The 20344-nt window shown below is 39.7% G+C and overlaps 2 protein-coding genes across 3 annotated transcripts in view; one reads left to right on the forward strand and one right to left on the reverse strand.

Annotated features, from left to right (window-relative positions):
- The window catches only part of FUT10 (fucosyltransferase 10), a 45790-nt gene extending 44564 nt beyond the window's left edge, over positions 1–1226 (reverse strand). Inside the window, exon 1 of one of the 2 annotated variants that reach the window (XM_042455171.1) lies at positions 896–1226. The gene's annotated coding sequence lies outside the window, so the exon portion shown is untranslated. Of the gene's footprint in view, positions 1–180; positions 300–895 lie in introns of those variants that run through there. The other variant, XM_042455173.1, reaches the window with a different exon arrangement.
- Positions 1227–5548: 4322 nt separating this feature from the next.
- The window catches only part of FNTA (farnesyltransferase, CAAX box, alpha), a 16664-nt gene continuing 1868 nt past the window's right edge, over positions 5549–20344 (forward strand). Inside the window, exons 1-8 of the mRNA XM_042453476.1 lie at positions 5549–5748; positions 9267–9352; positions 10669–10783; positions 12628–12732; positions 13627–13753; positions 14197–14345; positions 15294–15356; positions 18123–18294. Coding sequence (XP_042309410.1) covers positions 5609–5748; positions 9267–9352; positions 10669–10783; positions 12628–12732; positions 13627–13753; positions 14197–14345; positions 15294–15356; positions 18123–18294 — 957 coding nt within the window. The 5' untranslated portion in view covers positions 5549–5608. The remainder of the gene's footprint in view (positions 5749–9266; positions 9353–10668; positions 10784–12627; positions 12733–13626; positions 13754–14196; positions 14346–15293; positions 15357–18122; positions 18295–20344) is intronic.

Here is a 20344-nt window from a genome sequence, read left to right on the forward strand (position 1 = left end):
GCCACACAACAATACCTTTCTGTGACTTTTGGCACAGTCAGGTAGGCCTCCACAGTTTAAGTTGTCCCATAGATATTACTCAGGTTTTCTCTCTTTCATTTTTAAGGGTTTCCATAAACAACTGAGGAAAAAACAACACCTTTCTAAAAAATTTCCAGCCAGTACACCAGAGTAACTTACCCGGGGAAAATGCAGAGTCTGTCAGCTAAAGCGTGGCGAATATGCAGCAGAATATTTCCCCAGCTTTTCCATATATGCTCTGGGTGGAATGAGATTTCATTGGCAGCGACTGCGAGAACCAGCAGACTGCAGTCATTTTGGATTAATTCAGCATGTGTTTCAAGGGCATGATTTTGCAAATGTACATGCCAGGCAGAGTAAGCTAGTTATTACAACAAGCTTTGCTATTTGGAATTAACTCCAAGCAGTCATAAGCAGCCATTGCTTATGATTGTTCACTGCACCTTTGCGTATACTACTATATATACTCAACTATAAGGCAACCTCACGTTTAAGTCGAGGGCAGGTTTTGGGGACAAAATTATGGATTTTTATATGACCCATGGATAAGTCGAGGGTACAATTTAGGGGCATGTAACAAAGGATGTAAAGGATGAAGCAAAGGGGAAACAGTGCCAAAGAACTTACAGAATTCCAGCAGGCATAACTGTTTGTGCCCATACTAAATGTTGGATGGATGAAAGAGAAGAAGGCATCAATGCCTTTAGGACAGATTACACTCTTGCCTTTCACCAGGGGATGGTTCCTTGTTGTATATAAGAATTAAAATAGAGTACTTACATTGACCCTTGGATAGGTTGGCTCAGGTTTTGGGGGTCAATTTTTTGACTAAAATTTTTAGACTTATACATGAGTATATACAGTACATACTTACAGTTAACTCATTCTCCCATATGGATCTTTAGGGCCTTGTCTGCACAGGCAAAAAACTGTGCTCATCTTGATGCTTGTGATGTCTGTTTCCATGGCACACAGTGACTTCCAGTGAAATACCATTGATTTCCCTGGTTAACTCGACTTTGTCCTGGAGTTAGCAACGTTGTAAGAAGCCCCAGCCTTTCTTCAAAACACCAAAGTTGATGCAGGTTTTTGTGGTGCATGAACAGCTTGATCAGGCCCAATTTGGGCCAGGCAGCTGTTCACATGCCAGGCACTGGCCATCTTCCTTCCCCACAGAGACCCTTGCCATTTGATGGGGGGGTCCTTCTGCCCTATTTATTTCCTCATTGGTTGCATGGGCAAGCCCACCTTCCAGAGAAACAGTTTACTAAGCTCCTGCAGTTAAAGGAGGCAGTGGCTCTGGTGACAGGGAATTAGGGTTGCCATGGGTGAGGATCTCCAAACTGGGACAAATGTAGGACAGGGTTTAAAATGTAGGACCTTTTAAAAAAATTCCTAGCCAGGAATTTTTTTAAAAAAAGTCCTACATTTTAAAACCTTGTTCTCCTTCTCCTTCCCGGCTTGGGAGGAAGCCTCAGCCTGCTTCCAGGCCGGGAAGGAGTGTGGGGGCCTGTCATCGCAGCAATCGCCGCGATGGCAAGCGGCCTCCTCCCCCTCCCCGGCCTCGCCGAGGTCTTGGAAGACCCTGCGGCCAGAGCTCCGACTGCGGAGCCTTCCAAGCCCCAGAGAGGCCTCAGAAGCGGCTCCGCGATTGCGGAGCCACCTCCAGGGCCTGGCTGGGGGGGGGGGGGGGAAACCCCCGGGGGGGGGGCAACCGGGGGGGGGCCCTGCGGGCCCCCCCCCCAAACCGAGAAAGCCCCGCCCCCAGGCAGGATATGGCAAGCCTACAGGGAATGGGCCAGTCATGCCAATGTCAATGTGTCACTGTAATGGTTTGACCCAATGTGCCAATCTAGGGCCAGTTCTGGAGCATAATGCTCCTGAGTGGTGCCAGTCATATGGCCAGTCACATAAGGCCTCAGTAGCCAAAACAGTGGCTCAAATGTATTGGATTTTTTTATTGATACAAATACTTCATATTTCCTATATATGTTCAAAATGTCAAGTGGTAGGGCTGGCCAGGGAAGCTAGCACCAGTCAATTGCACTGAGTGATTCTCAGATGAGAACTAATGTTGTATGGGAGAAATACTGGCTGTGTTGAAATGTCTCACCCATTTTTAACAGCCTTTCAGAAGGCAGGAAAATCTTTCCTTTAAGAAAAACCTTTGATTTTGTGAATGGATCTTTTATTTAAACTCCTTTTAACTCCCCCCCCCCCCTCGTTCATAGTATTATCATGTTCATAGTATTATCATGTCTAAGTGGAATACAAGGAATACTCAGAGGTGGTTTCTCAAGCTCCTTCCTTTGAAATGCAGCCTACAGCACCTGGTATTTCTTGGTGTTCTCCCATCCAAACACTAACTAGTGTTGCCCCTGCTTAGCTTCCAAGATCAGATGCGGTGTGGGATATAAATGCATTATGATACTGGCGGATTTTATTTTCAATGCCTTTGCCAACAATTCCCCAAATTGATCACAGAATCCTATGAATGTTCATTCAGACATCAGTCCTGCAATCAACCTAAGCAAGAGAGTGCAGACTTGCACAGAACTTGGAAAGTTATTTTAAAAGTGATTAGTTATACTATAGCTTCATTCCCAATTAGATACCATTGGAGTTGTTTTTTAAAAAGGAAGAAACACTTTATTATTTTCTTTTTATAGAAAAATAACTTTTAAAAGGCAGCGTGACGGATTCTCTCTTAAGGCAGGTCCTGCAGTTGCAGCCCTTGAGCTCCTCAAGCAGTTAATTTCTGCATTATGGTAATTATCATAACTATGCATGGTATTCTAATTTGCGTTCTAATTGTGCATATTTATACAACGAATGGTTGCATTTTTCCTATCGCTGTATTTTTGCATTAACCAATGAAACAACCAGCATACAGTAATGTTTAAAGTGCTTGAGTTGGAACAGGGAGGCCAAAATTCAGATTGATCCTTAGACATTAATTTTACCACGTGACCTTGCCCCATCTTTGCTGAATGGATTTTCCACAAGGAACTAATTATTTTGTAGTGAGTTATTTCAACCTTCTGGGGCTTCCAACCATTATTATTTATTTATTTATTTATTTATTTATATAGCTCTGTAGATTTACACAGCACTGTACATAAATCAATAAACCCTTAAGAGTCTGTGAATGTGTATTACTTTGCACTGGTTTTCTTTCAAATTGGGACTGTTTTGGCATGTTTTACCTTAACAACATGTAAAGGTTTTTCTGATGCAAAAGCATGGAGGCTTCCTGAATTTTTGCATCAAGAAAACTTTTAGGTGTGTTAAGATAAAACATTATTATTATTATTAGTATTAGTAGTAGTAGTAGTAGTATCCTGCTCTTTTGCCAGTAGTGGGACTCAGAGCAGTGCCGTCCCAATTTAAAAGAAAGCATCTGCAAAGTAATACGCATTCATAGACTCTTAAGAGTTGGAAACCCCAGAATGTGGAAATAACGCATTACAAAATAGTTAGTTACTTGTGGAAAATTCAGCGTTTTCTTCCTAATAAAGGAGCTTGTAGCCTCACAAAGGATGCGAGAGAAACTGGATTTCACAGGCAGCATACTATCTGAACTGAGGACAACAACCACAGCATCTTGACCAAATGCAGGACTATGGCTAACATTGTCAATTTTTTAACTTTCTCTCTGCTGTATCATTTTTAACACTTTTGCCTGATGAAGAAGCCAGCGGAGCTTCGAAAGCTTGCAACATGTATTTTGCACATTATTGTTGATCCAATAAAGATAACACTAGAACTCTCTGGTTGAGAAAGCTAAATGTGGTCCAAAACAGACTGCAGAAATAATCCAGTTTGACACTGCTTTAACTGCCCTGGCTCAGTGCTAGGGAACACTGGGAATTGTAGTTTATTGTGGCGCCAGAGCTCTCTGACAGAGAAGGCTCAATGTCTCACAAAACTATAGCTCCCCAGAATTGCCTAGCATTGAGCCAGGGCAATTAAAGCGGTCTCAAACTGGATTATTTCTGCTGTGTGCTTTGGACCTGTCTCACAAAACTACAATTCCATGTGTGGGTTTTGGGTGAAACTAAAGTTTGCATGTAGGTGCAAGTGTTGCTTGTGTAACACTTTCATTGCTCCTAGACTGCGGCCTGCATTACCCTTGAAGTTTTGAATAGTTGAGACATTTCTGCAAGGAAAAGAAATACAACAAAATGAGACACTGCTGATTGTTAAACATAACTTTTTTGTTGTTATTATTTGATATGTTATTATAGTGAAGGCGTGCTTTTTGATACAGGATATAAACAAAGTTACTTGACCTGCTGTGCCATCCAAAGGAATCCAATGGTTACTACAATTTTACTATTGGAGAGGGGGAAAATAGGACTCATATGAAAGACATTATAACCTGCAAACTGTGATTTATTCTCCATTGTATTGCTGAAGGAAATGTATAACTGCAAAATGCCTAGTGACAACAAACCACTGAGGTATCTGATGACAATATTGATTCTTGTAAGACCGTGAAGACTAAGGTGGCTCAGGAAGCTGATTTGTAGTGACATGAAAAAGCAGCAACTTGTTTTGTTGTTGTGTGTCTTCAGGTTGTTTCTGGTTTATGGCAACCCTAAGTAAAATCTATCCTGGGTTTTTCTTGGCAAGATTTGTTCAAAGGAGGTTTGCCATTGCCTTCCTCTGAGGCTGAGAGAGTGTAACTTGACTAAGGCCATCCAGTGGGATTTGTGGCTGGGAATCAAACCCTGCTCTCTAGAGACATGGGTCCAAAACACACTGCAGAAATAACCCAGTTTGAGACCACTTTAACTGCTCTGAATCAGTGCTAGGGCATTCTGGGAAGTGTAGTTTTGTGAGACATTGAGCCTTCTCTGTCAGAGAAAGCTCTGGTGCCACAATAAACTACAATTCCCAGGAGTCCCTAGCACTGAACCAGGGCAGTTAAAGCGGTCTCAAACTGGGTTATTCCTGCAGTGTGTTTTGTATCCAACTGAAAAATGTTCCTTCCTCTCTAGTTCTGAATGATCAGGAAACATGATTCGAACTATGCATATATTAGCTGCATCCGCACTGAAGAAATAACCCAGTTTGAGACCGCTTTAACTGCTCTGGCTGAGTGCTAGGGAATCCTGGGAACTGTAGCTTGTGGCGGCACCAGAGCTCTCAAGCAAAGAAGACTAAATCTACAATTCCCAGAATCCCACACAGCACTGGGAGCCAGGGCAGTTAAAGCGGTGTCAAAGTGGGTTGTTCCTGCAGTGTGGATGCAAGTAAAGAGCGTTCGACTTAACACCGGAAGTGCGTGTCCAAATACAAAACGACCGAGCCTCTTTATACCTGCAGTGAACAGTGTTCGACTCAGTACCGGAAGTGTATATAGAAACGCAATGCAAGCGATCCCCTTTATATTGCAGGATGGTCTTTCTCTCTATGGTCTGTTTCCTCGGCTAGAAGGAACCGTACCGGAAGAGGCGGGGCTCACTGCGCGACGGCGTTTCCGCCTCTCTTCCGCCTCCCTCTGGGAGCCGCTCTAGGCTTCGGACTCTATGGTGGTGTTGGGCGATGTCTTCCTATTGTCCCTTCTTCCGGGGGCGCCAAGATGGCGGACGAGGAAGTGCAGCTGGAGCCAGAGGCTGGTGCTCCTCCTCGGGAGCCTGAGACCGAGGCTGCCGGGGACAGCGAGCTCCTGGAGAGCGGGGACGGGCTCCCTTTGGAAAGCAACGGCTACGTCTTGTACAGGTCCTTGTCAGAGGGAATGGTGTGGTGACCAGTCGCGTCCTCCTTTTCCCGGACGCGTCCTCCATTCCAGCCTCCAGCCCAGGAGCAGCGGGAGGAGTTCCAGCCTGTCCTCCATTTTGAGCATCACTAACAAGCACGAGCTTTTCATTTGATATGTTTTAGATTGACAACTATAAAAGACCAGCTTTGGTTGGGTCCTGTCCTCCATTTTGAGCCTGACCAAGAAGCATAAGCTTATAGTTATAGTTAGTGTTTCTAGCTTTTATAGCTTGTCCTCCATTTTGAGCCTGGCCAAGAAGCATGAACTTATATCTATATTTAGTACTTCTAGGTTTCACAGCTCTTGTAGGTTGTCCTCCATTTTTCTTGAAGGCCCTCCATTTTGAGCCTGACCAAACAGCATGGATTTACATGTATATTAGCTGTTTTTAGCATTTGTAGGTTGTTGTGTCCTAGATTTTTCTTGGACGTCCTACATTTTGTGGTGCCTTGTCCTCTTTTGTGGTTAGGACACCTAGTCACCCTGCTGAAACTGTTTTTTGTTGTCCTTCTGTGCCTTCAAGTCCTTTTAGGCTTATGACAACCTTAAGGCAAACCTACTACTGTACCATGGGGTTTTCCTGGCATGTTTCTTCAAAGGAGGCTTGCCATTGCCTTCTTACCATGAGGCTGAGGGGAGTGTGAGTCGCACAGGATCGCCTAGTGGGTTTCCATAGCCAAGCTGGGATTCGAACCCTGGTCTCTCAGGGTCCTAGTCCAACGCTAAAACCACAACACCATACTGACTTACCCCTGGGTAAACATCCTATTCAGGGCAGACTCAGGGTGTAGGAATAATGCGGTTTGATTGTTTTAACTGCTACAACTCCATCCTACAGAATGATAGGGTTTGTAGTTTTGTGTGGCACCAGAACTCTTTGGCAGAGAAGGTTAGAGACCTTGATTCCCCTAGGAAAAGGATAAATCATATTATTATTATTGTGAAATTAGAATCGTAGAGTTGGAAGAGACCGCAAGGGCCATCCAGTCCAACCCCCTGGCATGCAGGAAATCCAATCAAAGCATCCCCAATACATGGCCATCCAGCCTCTGCTTAAAGACCTCCAAGGAAGGAGACTCCACTACACTCCGAGGAAGGAGTGTGTTCCACTGTCAAACAGCCCTTACGGTCAGGAAGTTCTTCCTAATGTCGAGGTGGAATCTCTTTTCCTGTACAGTGGTACCCCGGGATACGAAATACCCAGGTTACGAAATTTCCGGGATACGAAAAAATCCCATAGGAAATAATTGTTCCGGGTTACGAATGTTTTTTCGGGTTACGAAAAAAATTTTGGTGCTTTTTTCGGCTTTTTCGCACGAAATCGCGGCTTTTCCCCATTAGCGCCTATGGCAATTCGGCTTACGAATGCTTTTCGGGTTACGAAAGCGGCGGCGGAACGAATTAATTTCGTAACCCGAGGCACCACTGTAGTTTGCATCCATTGTTCTGACTCCTTATCTCTGGAGCAGCAGAAAACAAGCTTGCTCCCTCCTCAATATGACATCCTTTCACATATTTAAACAGGGCTATCATATCACCTCTTAACCTTCTCTTCTCCAGGTTAAACATCCCCAGCTCCCTAAGTCTCTCCTCATAGGACATGGTTTCCAGACCTTTCACCATTTTAGTCGCCCTCCTTTGGACACGCTCCAGTTTCTCAATAGGATGGAGCAACAGCACTTAAAGTGGTGTCCAACTGCATTGTTTCTACAATGTAGATGCTCCCTTGACTCGAAGGAGGAATGAAGATCAGAGGAAGAAATACTGACAATCTAAAACAGTGTTTCCCAAACTTTGATCTTTCAGGTGTTTTGGACTACAACTCCCAGAAATCCTAGCCACCTTGGGCAACAATCAGGAATTCAGGGAGCTGAAGTCCAAAACACCTGGAGGACCAATGTTTGGGAACCAGTGATCTAAGATATGCAGATGACAGCATACTGCTGCTAGAAAACAACAAAGACTTTGGACAATTACTAAAGAAAGTCAAAGAAGAAAGTGTAAAACCAGGCTTTGTAGCCTTTGCCATGCTTAGGGAGTGAAAAGCAGTGCTGAAAATGGATTCTGAAACTAATACAAAATCCATTAAAGATTATGGACTTTCCTTAAAGAAAATAGATGATTCTGGATGTTAAGTAGCCAGAAGCCCTTCCTCTTAATCCCAGATGTGTGGCAGTTCTGTAGTTATTCAGGAATAGGGAAAGTCAATTTTATAACTTGCTCAGAGGCAGCTCATCTCTTCCGACTTCATATGTCCCATGGATGATAACTTGCATTAAAAGCACCTGTTTGTGTTTGAGTGTTTGTAGAAATTAAATCCAAGGCTTATTCAGACACTCGCAGGTAAAAACCACCTTAACCGGTATAACTGGTAGCAACCAACAGTTGCGTTTAAATTCAGGCTGTCTTCTTACCTTCCCTGCAAATTATACAAGTCTGCCCTGGGTTTTTACCAAGTGAAGCAAAAATGTATTGACAAATTTTACTAGTATGCTAGACTTCAACAACTTGCTGTTCTTGGTGTATCAGAGCGACTTGAGCTTGACTCTTGCAAGTTCTTTCTGAGGCTTATGCATAAACAGTGTAAAAATGGGAAACAGAATTATTATTATTTGCATTATTATTTTTATTGTTTTTAATTATTTTTTTTTAATGTGGATAACTACTGTATTAAGTTCCTTCTCAGGGCCTATACTAGTTCTGCAGTTAAATAAAATGCATATATCCCAAGAACTCATACATAACTGCTGGAAGACGTCCAAGTATTCATCTTTCAAGGAGTCAGTGACACTAATAATTTAATGCTCAAAAGTGCATTTTTGATTTTTCTGTAATATCTTCATACATCAGAAGGATTACCATCTGGATTTCTGTCTTGCTGTTTATAGTCATTAGCACATGCATTCATTGTTGGGGAGGTGTGGTGTTGCGAAGAACAAAATAAGCATGTAATGCTACAGTTAATTGATATAATATGTATTTATAGTTATATTTCCTATCTATTCAAACAGTGGTGTATATTATTAGTGCATCAAACAATAATTCTGTTGCTCTGTGTTTGACATAAGCTCTGTCATGCTGATACTATGCATGATAATATGAAAGTCTAGCACTAATTCAGATATGCAGGACACCATGATATTCTTTCTGCATGGTCATCCTTAGTGTGTCTTGCCTGTAATAACATGGAGATAGTCTCATCTGGCAGTACATGCTTATGCAGTTTTGGAGGGTGTCTACCATTTTCCTGATCATAAATCCTCTTTTAGAACTGGTTGAAATTATGGTCATAGATTTCTGGTTTACCCATAACCTTTTGGACATTGGTGCAAAGTACAAATGACGCTGAAGAAGTAGGGAAAAACTTATCTGAAATGAATTATGCTGGGATCCCAGATGGGTGAACCAGCTCCTGGACTTTAGGTATTAGCTTATTTTTTTCATTCATTAATATTCTGTTGAATTTTGGTTTTTACAGAGACAGGAAGGAATGGGCTGACCTTGAACCAGTTCCTCAAGACGATGGGCCACATCCAGTTGTTCAGATAATATATAGTGAAAAATGTAAGTAGTGCAGTGTTTTCAATGAACAGGTGGGATGCCCACCAAACAGTGGGCATATATGTTGAAATATGTCTACCAAAATAGGTTGTACCTGAATAGAGGGGCCAGCATCAGCCAACCTTCTCAGCCTTCATTGTCTCACTCACTGTTTTCTTATCAGCTTTTCACTTGCTGTCTTTGTCTCCTGGAATCTTTGCCTTTTGTCAGAAATGATATTAATTTTATGCTACAGTTCTGTGTGTACTTTTGTGAGAGTAAGCCTTACTGTACACATTTGAACTAACCTCTGTGTAAATATGCAAAGGATCATATTTCAAAATAGGAATGTTTGATAAATTTGGAGGTTGGGGAAGGCTCATTAGATTATTTGAGACATGAAAGAAGTAATGAAATTAGAATAACATGTACTTTTATCAATAAAATGGGCTTAACAATAATTTATAACCATTTATGGTTATCAGAGAACTGGTACGAAAAGTCAATTGATTTGAAAACTTAAAATACATTTCCAAAGAAAGATGTCAGGGTTTTCTTTAGTAGGTAATTTTGGTTTGCTAGATTTATTGCTCCTGTATCAGGAAGCAGAAACCAACCACAACTATGCACTTTACTATTGATACAGATTGTTTTAATGTGCGCTGTGAGCTACTATGGCCTCTAGATTGTCAAAAGCACAATATAAAATAAACAACTACAGAAACATCCAAATGATGCATGCTCTTAAAATTCAATTCCAGGAGCATTATGCTTTTCATGCATAAGAGAAGCGGGAGGGGGGAGGCAGGGCTCTGCTTCTGTGGTTTAGAATTTAAATCTCAGTTATAGGAGAAAAAGGACAGAAGGCAAAGGTAACATGGGATAAATTTGAACAAATTCTGTCCCCAACTTAGAGGATGAGTATCCCAGGGCTAAACTGTCCTTGAAGGAAGTGAAAGATAGAGGTGGTACTGTGTTTTGAAGTGTACCGGGTACAGTGGGCAGCAGGTGAGAATGGACATGGTTGATCTAGAAACCAGTCAACTTTAAAACAGCAGAGAGTGCAAGAATTAGTGAAGAAAATATTACCAGAAGACATGCAATACAACATGAGGCAGACACAATGGGCCAAAGCCGTGGAAAGCACTAAGCTAGGAACACAAGGAGTGTGTGCTAAATGGAGAGCCATTGTAAGAATCAGAAAGAGAATCATTCCAAGATCCAAATGACTAGAGACATCAGTGATTTTAACTGTAGAGTTGGATAGAGGTGAAAGAACCAAGATGTGATAAAGCAAACCAATGAGTGTTTCACTATATTGTAATTTTTTTTAAATCTAGTTAAAGATGTATATGATTACTTCCGAGCTGTTCTGCAACGTGATGAAAGGAGTGAAAGAGCTTTCAAGTTGACAGGGGATGCTATTGATCTTAATGCTGCAAACTACACAGTGTGGTATGTTCTCATATTATGTCTGTCTTCATTATGTTATTAGTTTTGATATATTAAAAAACAAATAAATTAGTATTCCTTAGTTCATATGTGCCCATAAAACTGGAAAAGATTAGTACTAATAAGACAAACTGAAACTTGCTGCTTGTGGTATTTGGGCAGCTTTTATCTGAACAGTTTCCCAAATGGCTCCTCTGTTTGTCTGCCTTTGAAGAGTAATCAAACTCTACCTGACCCAAAACATAACAGCCAAACAGTCTTATGGATCAAGCTAGAGGAATGATTTTTATTTACTTATTTATTTATAGTATTTATACCCTGCTCTTCAGCCACAGGTTCTCAGAGCAGCTTGAAGATTGCAAATTTGACATTTCCCTGCCCTCAGGTTTACAATCTAAAAGGATATGACATAAAAGGAGAAGGGAATAGCAGTGAGGAAGGCTTTATGCCACTTCTTTTTGCGCCGGGAAAATGCCAGGTTGGGGGTGTGGCATGCTGTTGCCGTAGCCTCAATCCGGCAATCAAAGGGGCAGCAGCAAGCCATTCCTGTTTCATCCCTAACTTGGTTATTCCAACCTTCAGAAGGCTTCTGATAACCAACTTATTTTTAAAGCTGTATAAGTTGGTTTACTTCATGTGTTTCAATATTCCTTTACAGCATATCTTTTTGTCTTCAGTTTTTCTGAAATACTTATAAGAAGTAAAGTGGTCTGAGAGTGTAATGGGGATTAATAAAACCAAACAAATTAAAACAAATACAGATATCCCTATCTTCACTAGCCAGAGAAAGTTTTTTCACTTGTATATCTACTGATCCATTTGGTATTCAGGGTTTTATGCATGTAAGAAAGAACTCTGCCTCTCTTCCAGCTCTTAGAATCATAGAGTTGGAAGAGATCGCAAAGGCCCCCCATTCCAGTCCCATTCTGCCATGCAGGAACTCTCAATCAAAGCATACCCAACAGATGGCCACCCAGCCTCTGCTTAAAGACCTCCAAGGAGGGAGATTCCACCACTCTCTGAGGGAATGTGTTCCACTGTCGAACAGCCCTTACTGTCAGGAAGTTCCTCCTAATGTTGAGGTGGAATCTCTTGCTAGAAAGCTTTGGGAGAAGCTGCGTTCTTCTCTCATGTGAAGCAGTTTGGAAAAGAAAAACAACAACAGAAGCATCTCATATTGTTCCTTCTTTCTGTCACAGTGCAAATGGGAGAAATTCTTTCTCAAACTGCATTTGTCAGAGGCTTTGGGGTGGTGGAGGTGTTAGCAAGAATGAATAGAGGTGAGGCTAAAAAGCCATGCTAATACTTTTGGAACCTTGTAGGCTTATGATTACGCACAGTTTCTTAAACAGAATATTTCTGTTGTATAGATGAAGGATGCTGTATAGCATATTACCTAATCTTTGGCTAATAATGTTGCTGAAAGATACCTAGCAATTCTGAGATCGGGTTTTTCTGACTTCCTGAACTATGTGTGAACCAAGTAATGTTTCAAATGTACTGACATCCTATTGAATATCAGTGGGAGTCCTTTTCTGGATTGTATTTCATTGGACTGCATTGGGTTACTTTATTTTTGAGGTCAAAAAGATTGTACAAGACGAACAGGCAAACATTGACTATTATAGCATTTCATTGACTATTTCACACACTCCTTCTCTCTCTCTCTCTCTCTCTCTCTCTCTCTCTTGGCAAGGGATATTTTATTTGACACAATTTATTTGCATGGGAAAATGCCCTGTACAATTTAAATTATTTGCAGAATTTTGTTCTGTACTGGTATATGTAGAAAGAATGAAGCAACTAAGTTTAATACTGGATTCCTCTCCCCCACATTTGTTTTGTAGGCATTTCCGTAGGGTTCTTCTACAGTCCTTGAAGAAAGACTTACATGAAGAACTCAATTATATCACAGCTATCATTGAAGATCAACCAAAGAATTATCAAGTCTGGTAAAATCCGACTTCTTTTGATGACACAAGATCCTCTTGTAAGGAAACACTTCTTTTCAGAATTAGAGGCACAACATTGTCACTTGTGAGAGTACTGTAGGTAGTTTGCCATAATTACCTGTGGCAAAAATTTATTGGAATGATAATTGATTTTGTATTCATGAACATTGATATACATAGGAAATTTAAGAGTGTGCAGTATTTCATGAAAGAAAAACAAAGAGGGGAAAGTAGGAGAGAAAAGTTGGATACGTGTATGAACAACAGTAAAAAAACCTTGAAATTTGACTAGGACTCAGTGGATTTAGGTGATACACTTGAGTATTGCTAAAGAGTATGAGGTGAAAGTTATGCCTTATTTAGTGAGCAAACCCATAGGGCAGGAGTAGGTAATGTTCAGCCTTCCAAATGTTGTTGGACTGATATTTGTCTCCAACAACATGTGAGAGGGCAACAGTGTGCAGTGGAATAAGATACAAAAGAGTCAGACATAATTCCACAAATCACTGTAGCATCACTCTTGAAGTACAGTTGGCCCTTCTTATACATGGATTTTTTATACACGGATTCAAACATACACGGTTTGAAAATATTCCAAAAAAGTATAAATTTACCTTGATTTTCCATTTTTGATAAGGGACACCATTTTGCTATGTCATTATATTTAATGGGACTTGAGCATACACGGATTTTGTTATACACGGGGGATCTTGGAACCAAACCCCAGCGTATAACAAGGGTCCACTGTATCATTTCTTAAACTCTTTGGTTTTCCAGTAAATGCAATCATCCTCCCTAGAAGAGTATTCTGATGTTTTGAAAAACAAAACAGGGACTGAATAAGTATTGTGTTTTTTAAAAGAAACAACAACAAACTATTTCTTAAATTTTTAGGCACCACAGACGGGTGCTGGTGGAATGGCTGAAGGATCCATCTCAAGAACTTGAATTTATAGCAGACATTCTTAATCAGGATGCCAAAAACTACCATGCATGGCAGCATAGGCAGTGGGTGATTCAGGTACGTTGATGAAGTGGTCATTATTGTCCTGGAAGGGATACATGTATTAAAGGAAGGCTTCTGTATTGCCAGGAGCCCTGAGAAGATTAAGTGATAACATAATGTATTTCTTGGTCATGAGCTGGGAAGGGGAGAGAAGGTTGGGAATAAGACATTGTTTCAGAAAATGTGAAACCCAGGTCCTCTTGTCAACCTCTTCATGTGATGTATTGTCCTAAGCATGGCCTCCTTCATATGTTTTCTCCTTTTCGTATAATTTTTTTCTCATGTTTTTCATCTCTTGCTTAAAAGATTTATTTGTTTTCTTTTCTCAGATTCTGCTTGACTTACTCTTTCTGTCCCTTAATATTAGAGTTATATCAGTTACTATCAATATCTGAAAATGAGGCAGTTTTCCTAATGTGCATCCTCTTTTAGCATTTCCCCTTATTTTGGGTGCCTAGGAATTTAAGCTATGGGATGATGAACTGGAGTATGTTGAACAGCTCTTGAAAGAAGATGTCAGAAATAATTCTGTGTGGAACCAAAGATACTTCGTAATTTCAAATACAACTGGTTATAATGATCCTTCTATTCTAGAGAGAGAAGTCCAGTAAGTAATCTTCTACTTGGCTTCATCTAATGACATTTACTCTTTACAGAGGCAAAAAAGACATGCATCATGCAATAACCTGAATGACAGACTGTGTTCTTGCATAATACAGTGGTACCCCGGGTTACGAATTTAATTCGTTCCACCGCCGCTTTCGTAACCCGAAAGGCTTTCGCAAGCCAAAAACCCATAGGCGCTAATGGGGAAAAGCCGCGATTTGGTGCGAAAAAGCGCCGAAAAGCACCAAAATTTCTTTCGTAACCCGAAATAACCTTCGTAACCCGGAACAGTTTTTTTTAATTGATTTTTTTCGTAACCCGGAAATTTCGTAAGGCGGCGATTTCGTATCCCGGGGTACCACTGTAGTAAATTCTCCAAGTGCTAGCTCTTACGTAGTACAAAGTCCACCTCGAACACTCAGTAGAAGTGGTGTCAGAAGACATGGAGGAGCCCTAAATTGACAAAACTACAAAAAAATGTCTGTTGTAGAAAAACTTTGATGGATAGGTCAGCCTTCAAAAACATCCCATGAATGTGGGGCACAAGCAGCAGACAGAAAACTGATCTTCAATTGCACGTGGTTTGATGAAAAAAGAATGAATGGAATGTAGTCTGGAATCATGAATAAAAGTGCTCTGCACTGTAGTATTATGCTGTGGTCTTAATTGTTTCTTTTTCTCTTTTGTTTGAGTATTTAGACAGATCATTGTAATTAGACAAAAGCATAAAAATGCATAGCTCTGAATATTTTTCTTTTTAAAAACTGAAACATTTCTAGTTTAGTCTTACATTAAGTATTAACATTTATTACATAAATTGTAGGCATAAACTAGTGCTTGTGATGACTGTTCTGTTTGCCCTTCTGCCAACCATTTGGAATTGAGAATACCTTGACTCTCATAGTATACAGACTGTTTTCTTCATCAGACACTTTGTTCTCCTTTTCAGGTACACCCTAGAAATGATCAAGATGGTGCCTCATAATGAAAGTGCTTGGAACTATCTGAAAGGGTGAGAGGATATGTGCTAGCCACTCCAAAACACAGAAAATAGTGCAGAATGTGGCACTGAGAATAGTAGTCAGCTTCCTAGATCCTGGTTTTAAACTTTAAAACAGGTTTCTGGTCTTTTTGACTTGCAAAAGATATGTTTCAAAGTTGTGTGAATTACATTTACCTGAAACCCTAGCAATCAGCATGGATGTTAAGCAGGATTTCCTGTGGTTCAGATGCCTTGCCTTTCTTGATGAATAGCCAAGCTAGAAAGAAAGTGTGTAAAAGAACAACAACAACAATAATAATAATAGGATTTATTTATATGTCGCCCAATCACTGGGAATCCGGGCGGCTTACAACAGAGGGGATAATAGATGCTTCCCTGCCCTCAGGCTTACAATCTAAAAAGACACGACACAAAAGGAGAAGGGAATGGTGAGGAGGGGAGGGATCAGCTCCAGCATTCTTCTCTCCCTCTGAGGCCTGGACCAAGGCAGATGGACCGGAGGGAGGGCTCTTCTTCTTCAGGCTAGCCCTGATGGAGCTGGGCCTGTCTGGTCACTCCCACGCAGGCTAGAGGATGACAGTTATGGAGGGAGGAGTCAATGTGATTATGCAAATGATAGGACAGAAAGTGATTTTTTTAAAAAAAATACATTTTCTATATTCACAAAGGATAATGAACATTTAAAAATAAAGAGCTTATAAATATGCTATTGATACCAGTAAGACAAGAAATCATACATTGTTGGAAAACTGCAAAAGATTTAAGTGTTAATGAATGGTTAAGTTGAGTTTGATGCATCACCTTAATGGAAAAGTTAACAGTACTATGAGATCAATAACAATAGGAGGTATGATATGTTTTGGACAATATGATATTTGTTTATTTACCATGCAGATGTAAATATAGAATAATAGGACCAGCAAATCAAGACACTTACCTAGTCTTCTGTACCCTAAGATTTGTTAGCACTTGTCTCCTTAGAAGAATAAGGATTTTAAATATACTTAGCCCCTATATATATATATATATATATATATGTCAACGCTACATTATATATAAATATAGCATCTGAATATTTTCCAAACCATCCATCCATGAACATTTTTGCTGTGCAGTGGCTGGACATCTCTCAAAATTAATTCTAGACATGGACATACTCATACAAAGGCCAAACGCCATCCCACATAAATCCTGTAATATGGAGGGAAGTCACACATGGGATGAATCTCAGGCCCATCTCTGTGTATGCGTTGTGAATATATAGTATTTTGGAATGAAGAGTTTTCTTTTCCTGGTTGCCTTCAGAGAAACAGATGTCCCAAAGTTTTTGAGCTGACAAGACTTAAAATAGAGTGAGGGATACTGGAAAGTTACTATACGGTTCCTTTTTCTTTTAATGTTTATGTTATAATAAAGATGTTAATTTTTGATAAGTAATAATGCATTAAAAAAGACCCATGTTTATACACTGAAATCTGGGTAATTATCTTTTAAAAATGTCTCATTTGGACCAAAATATTTTTATCTCAGACTAAGCGAGGCTCTGTACTTTCAATTTTCCTTATCATAACTCAAAGTAAATATCAGTCCCTTCAACCACATCATCCCCCAATGATCTAATTGTATACTGTACCCCACATTTTGCACCCATTTTATCATATTACCTATTATTATTATTTATTATATATTCTTTGATCTGTTCCTCCTAGATTTCCATTCTTACCAGTAACTTACTAGTAATACAGTTTACCAGTTAAATGTTCTTCATCAGTACACAGTTGAATTTCAATTCAGATATAGAGAGTTCCAAAACCATATCGTTTCTTAGCTATCTCAAATCTTTCATATATCTACCATAATGCTAAAACCTTCTGATTCCAGTTCATTTGTCTTTACTCAGCACTGACCTTCATCTAATATTAAAAAGTCTTTGTAAGTTACCCATTTTTTCTTTTAATGCTATTTCTTTTCTATGAAAAATTTCCTGTGGTGATACCCACAAATGTATCTTAGAGTGAAATCTTAATTTGTATCTGTTCCAAATTCTCAATAGAGTATATCTCACAGAGGCTGCCTCCCCACTGCAGAAATAATCCAATTTGACACCACTTTAACTTCCATAGCTTAATGCTGTGGAATTCTGGGATCTGCAGTTTGTTGTGGCACCAGAGGTCTCTGACAGAGAAGACTAAATGTCTCACAGAACAACAAATCATTGAATTCCATAGCACTGAGCCATGATAGTTAAAGTAGTGTTAAACGGGATTATTTCTGCAATGCGGATGCAGGCAAAATTATTGTTAAAATCCATATTTGTCTTACCTTTGTCATACCAAAGAGGCCCATGCCATCTAAACCTCAAATAAAATCCTTCTAAATCTGAATATAAATCTAGCAATCTCTTACTACTGAAAAACATCCAGTCTTAACCATACAAAGCAACAAGCTGCAAAATACAATTACAAGTCTGCTAACCCCAGTCCATCTTGCAAGATCTTAGACCTCATTCTAGGGATTTTTTCCCTAGCAAAAAAAAAATTTGACAAATCTTTATGCCTTTGTTTAAGTGGTACATCACTGGTCAGAATCGGAATTGTTTTGAAATAAAAATAATATATTTGGTAAAACATTCATTTTTATCATAGAAATTCTACCAGTGATAAGTTTTTCCCGTTGGAGAGCTCTGTCTTCTGTAGGAAATGATGGGTTTATGAACATAGTGGTTATCAAGGTATGCAGGTTCATTGTAATGTTCATAGTTGTGTTCTGTTCTAGGATTTTGCAAGATCGTGGCCTTTCAACATATCCAAATCTCTTAGGACAGCTGCTGGAATTGCAACCAAGTCACAGTTCTCCCTACCTGATTGCCTTCTTGGTGGATATATATGAAGATATGCTAGAAAACCAGTGTGACAACAAAGAAGAAACTCTCAACAAAGCATTAGAGGTTAGTCGTTTTTCAAGTAGCTTAGCTGGTCTGTTACCATTTATAGTGTGTTTCATACTTAACTCATTATCTTATCTCTTGTAGAATTGAATCACAGAAATTGAACAATAGGCTATCAGTTTACTGTGATTATACTAAATTTTGATATATAAAACAAATAGGCCATTTTTGAAAGTATATCACCAGATACACTCTCACAGAATCTATAATAATAAAGGAGGGTATCTGTTTGTGATAGATGTACATCCAAGTCTATGAAACGTAAAATTTAACATGTTTTCTAAGGAGACCCTAGGAGCTTGCATCTAGCAATTATTTGGACTTTTTAAAGACATAGGAACTAATTTAAATGTACCTGTGTTTGAAACCATGTTCAGTCACTAAGTGGGGAAACTTCCTTAATGTACACATAGTATTGCAATTGATAGTCTGAAGCTGGGGAAAGAGAGCTTTCTTTAGGCCAGTTATAAAGTTACCTAGCTATGCCCCCACATATGGGGTGGCTAGACCCCTTCTTTATGTTCTGTAGTGGGTTGGCCCAGGGATGTTAGCAATCATGGCTTTACTCAAACAGTGCAGGGTGTCTAATTTGGATAGTTTGATAGCTTTACTAAATGCTACTCAAGCATTGCAAAGCCAGATATTTTCATGTAACAAAAGGAAAATTAAGGAAATCACTTCAGCCAAAAACACTGTAACTATGGGCCCAAAAGGACTGGCCAAAATAAAGCTGCTTCAGGTCACTTTGGAGGTATGCTGTTTAAATGCTGCATGTGTGTTAAGAGGCTGGAAGCTGCGCCAAAACCATGCTCCAGTCTTAAGGACTGGAGCACAGCTTTGGTGCAGCTTCTGGCCTCTTAAGATGTGTGTGTCATTTAAACATCATACCTCCAAAGTGACCTGAAGGGAATAGTAATACACTACTACATCATACAGTTGCTTTTTTGGTTTCAAACTTGCCAGTGCTCAATGTTTGCTACTATAAAAATGCATTATGTTTAACAGTTTAGTTCAAGGCTATTATTGCTGTATGCATTTTTACTTCTGTCTCCATATGCCACTTCACACATTTTGAGTTGCATCTGATTTTCATATTATGCTTAATATAATTTAAGCACTCCCAACAGTATCTAGTCAGTCAGTGCCCGCTTTTTTACACATGCGTAGCAGGATTTCCAAAGGTAACATACTGCCTCCTTAGATTGAGTCCTGCGCTTGCTAATTAATACTTTGACAAAAATGGCTTATTTTTTATTCTTGACAATAAATTGTGGTACATCAGGTAAGGCACATTCTCTTGCTTAAGAAAGGAAGCAAGCAGGACCAGTTAATAATAATAATAATGTAATATAATAATAATAATTTGTATTCCACTTTTTCACAAAGGAATCAAAGCAGATTCAAACAGTATAATTAAAACATCAAACAATTAAAAATTACAATTTAAAAATCCCCAAACCCCAACCCTCCCCCCAATCATAAAAACAAAACAAGTGATCAACTTGATCAGCTGTTAGAATCCTATATTTATGTAGTGCCCATTAAGATGATTAGGTTTGCATTTTATCCTAGTATCCAGATAACTGTATTTTCTTTGCTCTGCCAAATCATAAAAGCCAGGCAGAGATATACTTCGATCTGAGGAGGATGTTCTACATTAAGAAGTGGGAAGCCCTGATATGCACTGATAAACCTCTGCATTACCTTGCAGTCCACAAATATTATTCCTTCCCTGCATGTACAAGTAATGAAGGGTCAATTTTTTGCCTCCAAGGGACTCAGTCTAGAAATAAACAAAAGGGATATAAGGAAAGGGAGGACCATGGAGTCAATGAGGGAAGAACATTCAGTTATTTTAATTGCGTTGTGTTGTGTGCCTTCAAGTCATTTCCAATTTATGGTGACCCTGTCATGGGATTTTCATATCAAGATTTGTTCAGAGATGTTTTGTCTTTGCCTTTTTTAGATTGTAAGCCTGAGGGCAGGGAAATGTCTAATTAACAAATTGTAAGCCACTCTGATAGTCTTGGTTGAAGAGCGGGGTATAAAT

Source organism: Sceloporus undulatus, chromosome 2 (genome assembly GCF_019175285.1).
Source record: "Sceloporus undulatus isolate JIND9_A2432 ecotype Alabama chromosome 2, SceUnd_v1.1, whole genome shotgun sequence".
In the NCBI taxonomy this organism is placed as follows: Eukaryota; Metazoa; Chordata; class Lepidosauria; order Squamata; family Phrynosomatidae; genus Sceloporus; species Sceloporus undulatus.